Genomic DNA, 6999 nt, shown 5'->3' on the forward strand with positions numbered 1-6999 from the left:
TTTCCCCTCAGTGCCCCACAGCGGCAACCGAGCTCTTTTATCCTCAGCAGCGCCCAGGGTAGAACCGGCCCTTTGCCCTTCAGAGAGAGGGAGAGGGAGCCGCGCCCTCAGCCCTCATGGTGGGCAGAGCCCTGAGCGCCTCACCCGGGGCAGAGCCCTCAACCGGGGCAGAGCCGTTCCTGCCCTCAGCCGGGCAGAGCCCTCAGCGCCTCACCCGGGGCAGAGCCCTGAGCCCTCACCGGGACAGAGCCCTCACCCGGGCAGAGCCGTTCCTGCCCCTCACGCAGGGCAGAGCCCTTACCCAGGCAGAGCCTTCTGCCCTCACCCGGGCAGAGTCGTTCCTGCCCTTCACCCGGGCAGAGCCCTCCAGGCAGAGCGTTCTGCCTCACCGGGCAGAGTCGTTCTCCCTACCGGCAGTACCCTCAGCCCTCACACGGGCAGAGCTGTTCCCGCCCCTCATCCAGGGCAGAGCCCTTACCCAGGCAGTGCTGTCAGCCCTCGCTCGGGCAGAGCCGCTCCCGCCTGTCACCCGGGGCAGAGCCCTGAGCCCCCACCGGGGCAGAGCCCTTACGCGGGCAGAGCCTTCAGCGCCTCACCCGGGGCAAAGCCCTGAGCTGGGCAGAGTCGTTTCTGCCCCTCACTCGGGGCAGAGCCCTCAGCCCGCACCCAGGCACAGACATTCCCGCCCCTCACCAGGGCAGAGCCGTTCGTGCCCCTCACCGGAGCAGTGCCCTCACCCGGGGCAGAGCCCTCAGCCCTCACTCGGGCAGAGCCATTCCCGCCCCTCACCAGGGAAGTGCCTTCACCCGGGCAGTGCCCTCAGCCCTCATCCGGGCAGCGCCGTTCCCGTCTCTCACTCGGGGCAGGGCCCTCAGCCCTCACTCGGGCAGAGACATTCCTGCCCCTCACCCGGGCACTGCCCTCAGCCCTCACTGGGGCTGTGCCGTTCCCTGCCCCGCCCCGAGAGCCGCCCGCCCTCCCGTGAGGCAGAGCCGCCCTTTCCGCCGTGGCTTTCCGGTGATGGCGGCGGGCGGCAGCGACCCGCGGACGGCAGATGTGGAGGAGGACGCCTCGCAGCTCGTCTTCCCCAAAGGTGCGAGCGGGGGCGGCGAGGAGCCCGGGCTCGGGGGTCGGGTGGTGGTTGGAGGCCGGCAGCGGCTGCCCGTGAGGGTGCGAGCCTCGCCGAGCGGCTCCTTGAACCGGAGCGCTGCTCAACGCCCCTCCAGCAGCTCCAAAGCCCCGAGTGTTAAAAATCAGCATAGTAAATGATTTGTGTATATTTAAGGATCTCATGATTTTTAGGATGTGGTGGTTCTTAGGTGAGCCGCTACGTGTGTGTCGGGTATTTAAAAAAAAAAAAAAGTCCTGTCAGGTTATAGTAAAAAGGTTATTGTTTTTTTATATAAGCTTTTTCAGTGATGTTTGTTGATACAGGAGTTCTTCCCTCTGAGGGAAGGTGCTGAGGCCCTGGCACAGGGTGCCCAGAGCAGCTGTGGCTGCCCCTGGATCCCTGGCAGTGCCCACGGCCAGGCTGGACAGGGCTTGGAGCAACCTGGGACAGTGGGAGGTGTCCCTGCCATGGCAGGGGTGGCACTGGATGGGCTTTAAGATCCCTTCCAACCTAAGCGGTTTTGGAAATCTGTGAATACTGCTGCACTTAGGAAATCAGCTATCCAGATCCAGAGTTGGTAACTATGGACGCTTATTGTCTGTATATTTCTTTTTTCAGACAATTAATTCGGTATAAATTCTAGAAATGTATTTACCCCTCACAGCCACCCTGAAAAAAAAGGGAGGGGGAGGGAAATGGACACCATGCTGCATTTGCTGCATTGTTTTGTTATGAACAGTAGAGAAGTTCTAAAATCTATTTTTTCAGGGTTTTTTAATGCTAAAATCTCATGTTTAGCCCAACCTGATTTACTGCTCAATTAAAAATAAGAGTTGCCAGGCCCTTTCTAACAGTCCTTGTATATGCTTGTATAAAACAGTGAAGTCAGGCACTCTGGGATGCAGCTTCTGATCCTGTTGCTATGAACAGCTCATACTGTGATGTTGAAAGATGTTCTTGTAATTGAAATACATACAGTGTTTATGCTGATGATGAATGAATTCAAAGTTGGCTAAAGATGGGGGAGAATTTTTAAGATTGGTTAAATTTTTTTTTTTCTGATTATAAAATTTCAGTAGGTTAATTAACTTTTCAAGTAAATGAAGCCTTTTTAAAGACATTCAACAGCATTCATATTTACTTCAAGCTCTTGAAGTAAAGAGTGTGGCATCACTTCTGAATTTGGTGGAGTTTTAGAGCTCTCGATATTTCTTTCTGTAGCAAGTCATGCATTACTTCTGCCAAAATTGGGTGAAGAAAACATACTGCACCAATATGAAAAAATCTGAATGTTAGGGCTGCAAGTGTAAAATATATGGTCAAAAAGACACTGCCACTCAAAGTGTAATTTTTATCAGCATTTTCAATATGGAATGCCGCCCAGTCACTGGGACTGCCACAGTCACACAACTGCCATGAGAGACATTTTCACTTCTGTGTTACCCAGATCTAAATTACACACAAAACTTACGCAATTCCGCTTTTCAAGCGCGTTTTTCCATGCTGGCTTTCCCTCATTCACCCTGCAGAATTTGAAACCGCGGAAACCCTGCTGAATTCCGAGGTGCACATGCTGCTGGAGCACCGCAAGCAGCAGAACGAGAGCGCGGAGGATGAGCAGGAGCTGTCGGAGGTGTTCATGAAAACCCTGAACTACACAGCGCGCTTCAGCCGCTTCAAAAACCGCGAGACCATCGCCAGCGTGCGCAGGTGAGCGCAGAGGCTGCCGTGGTTTGGAAAGCCAGGAGTCTGCTAAGGAAGGCAGGAGCCTCCCCTGAAATGGAGAATGTGAACCCTCCCCACCCCTCCCAATTGCTGTAAATTTTAAATTAAGGGGCTCTCAGGCAAAAATATGGGAGCAGGAAATAACAGTTCTTTAATAGGGAAAAGACATAAAGGATAAAATAAACAATGCAGTAAACTAGAACAACAGTGACAGAGTCAGAACCCAACCTGACACCCTGTGGGTCAGGCTGTTGGTGGCAGCCCCATTGGAATTGTGGCTCAGCCCTCCTGCAGTGTCAGGGGTGGTTCTGCTGGAGCAGGGATCCTGTAGAGAAGGATGGATTCTTCCTCTGAAGATCCAGTGGAAGGAGAGGCAGCTGCTGTTCCTCTGGGAAATCCAGTGGAGAAGCCGTGCTGGTGTCTCAGAACCTCTGGATTATATCTGGGCAGCAATGCTTGGCTCCTCCCTCTGGGCTCACATCTCCCAATGGGATGCTGCAGTTCTTATCAGCCATGCAGTGACATTCAATAGATGTTATCAGCAATGTCCCCTCCCAGGGAGGTGTGAATGTGGTCACTCAAAGAGAGAGATAAAGCAAACTGCCCACTTGACAAAGGTAACCTGCCATACAGATGGGAATGGAAAACATCTTGCATTGAAATCTTCAGCTGAGGTCAGGGTGTAACAAACACTGTGTTACAGAAATGCATATTTTATGATTGGCTTTTCATAAATATTAAAATGAATATTATATGTGTTGTGTCAGAAAGTTATGCTGTGTTAATTCTCTTAAGTAGTGTATTAAATATAGTTTTGGGTTGTAAAAAAAGTGCTAAAATAGAAACTATGCTATGTAGGATGCTTTTTTAAAGAAGGGATTGGCAGCGAGATAGCAGCCACAGGACACCTAAATTTTTCAGAGAAAAGAATTTATTGCTCTCTTATCAGAAGAAACGAACTTCTTCCTGCCTCAAAGGCGCTGTCAGGATTCAGAGGAAGAAGTTGATGATGACCAGACAGAATCCTGTATTTGAGTGGAATTTATGCATCATGTATGATGTGTATGAATATGCAACAGGCTGTTGTTTTTAAGGGTTCATCCTCTGTTAACGTGGGTCCTGTTTCAGGCTTGTGCTGCCCAGAGAAAGGTTCCCGGACTGTCTGTAACTCTCTGTTTCTGTTGTCTCATATTGTCCTAATCCAAATTGTCCAAATTATTATTACTCTAATTATATTACTATTTTATAACTATTTATTACTATTAAACTTTTAAAATTTTAAAAACAACTGATTGGCATTTTTCACATGTAGTATCCCCTGAACTCTCAACCCTTGGTAATCCCAAGTCCCCAGCCCTGGAAACACCAGTAACTACACACCATAGAGTCAGCCCTCCTGGGGGAAAAACAGATTCTCAAATGGAATTTTGTGTCACAACTTCTCTGGTTTCTCCTTCCCCTGTCTTGTCACTGGCTTGGCATCCCTGGTGGCCACCCCTCTTTTCCCTGGATCCCTTAGCTCTGCCTCCTTCCCCTTCCCTTTCTTAAGCTGCCTGCTCTACTGTGTTACCCTGCTGGAATAAAACCTTGCAGAAGAGCCTTTCTTGCTTCTATTGCTGAGCCAGTTGCAGTGAGTGTTGAGTGGAGATTTGACTGCATTGCCTGAATGTTAACTCAACTTGCTTTTCGACAGGAGAGGTTTGTTGGGGACAAGAAACAGGCAGCAGCACCTACCATTATAACACCAGCATTTTTTAACAAAAGTACATCTTAGTGGTGTTGAGTGATTTGTTCTTTAATTGAGTCTTTGAGGCAAGAAGTTCTTGATGGAGGGTTATGCTTTGTCCAGGTCAAGCCTTCTGAAGTGCTTTGTTTTCAGAATTTCACTGATGGCTGATTGCATTAAATGGGAGGATTTTCTAGACTTTGCAGAATTATTCAGGGGAAATTGAGTTAGCAGATAGGACTTTATTTTTTCCTCTATGCATTTATATAATGAGTCTTTTCTGCTGAAAAAAAATTACTTCAGTGCCAGAAGCAGTGTGCAAAAAGAAAAGCATTTGCTTCAGTTTAAGCCCCTTTATATTTCTGTCTTGTAATCCCATCAAATTGCTGTGTTCCCTTACAGCTTACTGCTGCAGAAGAAGCTCCATAAGTTTGAACTGGCATGTTTGGCTAACTTGTGTCCTGAGACAGCTGAGGAAGCAAAAGCTCTGATTCCCAGGTAAGCACTTCCACATTGTACAAGGGCTGCTGTCACTTCCCTGTGACCTACAGCCAGCCATGCCCTGGTACCCTCTCTTCAAGTGTAAACCTCTTAAATTTGGGTTCTTAGCTGGCTGTGTTTGTGTTCCTTGCAGTTTTTCCCATTGGAGCAAATGAACTGTTCTGTGGATACTGTGGGGGAGAGCAGTAGCTTCTGCATGTCTTGGTTGGTTACCTCATGGCCTGAGATAGAGGAGGGAGTGAAACATTCATCTGAATTACAGTTTCTTCCTTATTTGTCATTATATAAATGGGAAGGCTTTGGGATGACCTTATTGTGGGCTCCCAGTGTCTGGAAAGAGCCAACAAGAAAGATGGAAAGAGACTTTTTACAGGAGTAGTGACAGGACGAGGGAATGACTTCAACTGAGAGAAGATTTAAATTAGATACTGGGGAGAAATTCATCCCTGTGAGGGAGGTGAGGCCCTGGCACAGGGTGCCCAGAGAAGCTGTGGCTGCCCCTGGATCCCTGGAGATGTCCAAGGCCAGGCTGGATGGAGCTCTGAACAACCTGGTCTAGTGCAAGGTGTCCCTGTCCATGGCAGGGGGTTGGAATGGGATGATCTTCAAGGTCCCTTCCAACCTAAACCATTCCATGATTTTATGTTAAATTTCATAGCAAGAATGGGCTGGCTTATGAGCATGCAGCTACATGGACTTCATTTAGAGGTCTGCTTACACCTGCCTTGCCTTTTTCGAAAACACATTTTGAAATTCCTGGGAAGAATGGAGTTTTGTCACGTAAAGAAGCAGCAGTGCATAGGGATTAGAGCACTCTTCTTACAGGGGTGTTACAGGTGGTCACACAGGTGGGAGGTGGTGTGTTCAGACTGACAGGAGAGAGTTATGACTGAAATGAATCGAGGGGGAGAGATCATTTCTGAAACCTTTAGCAGATCATTTCTGAACCCTTTAATGCCTCCTCACTGTTCCCTTGCAGCCTGGAGGGCCGGTTTGAGGATGAAGAGTTACAGCAGATTCTCGATGACATCCAGACTAAACGCAGCTTCCAGTATTGAGGGTAACCCTCAGCCCCTTCATGTGAGCACAGAATCCTGAGGACCTGGGCTGTTTCTCAGCCCTCTGGATCAGCCCAGCTCCCAGCTGAGCCAGGGTACTTGTGGGTGCAGGGTGCTCCAGTGCTGTGTTGCCACAGGTGCCTTCAGACTGGAGATCAGCATTGTCCTTTAGGTTTGTTCCATGTGTATGTTGGCAAGGACCCCCTGAATTGAGAGAGCAAAGAACCTGAAAGAACTTTTCCCAGTGGCTGAAGTATCTGTTTCTTCCCTAATCCCTCTCCCCAGGCTGTAAATCTTCAACGTTTTTGATTTTTAGCAGAAATGTGGATGTGATTTTGTGTTTTTAGGAACTTCTAAAGGATGCAGAAACTTGTTCTTGGTTCTCAGAAGGTTCAGTGATGAGCAGCATCAGTATCTGTGGTGTTTTTTGTTTGTTTGTTTTATTGTTTGAGCGGGTCAGTGAATTTTTACAGCTTCAATATTTTTCTATTATTGTTCAGTGTAAATTAAAAGATATTTTTAATTAAAGTTGTGTGTTTTATAAACATTTGGTTACATATTATAATTTTGTTAATGAGGAGCTTTTTAATGAATATATCCTGGAGATCTGGGGACTCCAAGAGTGAAATAACCCCAGTGCAGAGGTGTGACTGCAATCACAGTGAGAAAGCACTGAGGCAGCATCTCCCTCTCTGCTCCCCTGTTCTGTTCCATTGCAGACACCCAATCTCCATCCTGCTCCAGAAAGAAAAAGGTGAAGAAACCAAATAATTTTGATGTTAACACAGCCAGGTATCCACCCCTGGAGGGATGAACTCCTTATAGGTACCCTAAAACTGAGATGAAACCAAACCATAAATAACAGGACACAGTGGAGG

General features: G+C 48.2%; 1 protein-coding gene across 1 annotated transcript; it reads left to right on the plus strand.

Moving 5' to 3' along the window:
* The first annotated feature begins 969 nt into the window (after positions 1–969).
* Positions 970–6668, plus strand: POLR2D (RNA polymerase II subunit D). The gene is made up of 4 exons (XM_064720923.1): positions 970–1093; positions 2641–2821; positions 4965–5060; positions 6043–6668. Exons 1-4 carry the CDS (start codon positions 1021–1023, stop codon positions 6119–6121), a joined length of 429 nt encoding a protein of 142 aa, XP_064576993.1. The 5' UTR covers positions 970–1020; the 3' UTR covers positions 6122–6668.
* The last annotated feature ends 331 nt before the right edge of the window (positions 6669–6999 follow it).

This window comes from Zonotrichia leucophrys, chromosome 9 (assembly GCF_028769735.1).
Source record: "Zonotrichia leucophrys gambelii isolate GWCS_2022_RI chromosome 9, RI_Zleu_2.0, whole genome shotgun sequence".
In the NCBI taxonomy this organism is placed as follows: domain Eukaryota; kingdom Metazoa; phylum Chordata; class Aves; order Passeriformes; family Passerellidae; genus Zonotrichia; species Zonotrichia leucophrys.

Coding starts and splice junctions, on each gene's coding strand:
- POLR2D (XM_064720923.1), top strand. CDS start 1,021: ATGGCGGCGGGCGGCAGCGACCCGCGGACGGCAGATGTGGAGGAGGAC. Junction 2,822..4,964: donor ACCATCGCCAGCGTGCGCAG/GTGAGCGCAGAG, acceptor GTTCCCTTACAG/CTTACTGCTGCAGAAGAAGC. Junction 5,061..6,042: donor GCAAAAGCTCTGATTCCCAG/GTAAGCACTTCC, acceptor GTTCCCTTGCAG/CCTGGAGGGCCGGTTTGAGG.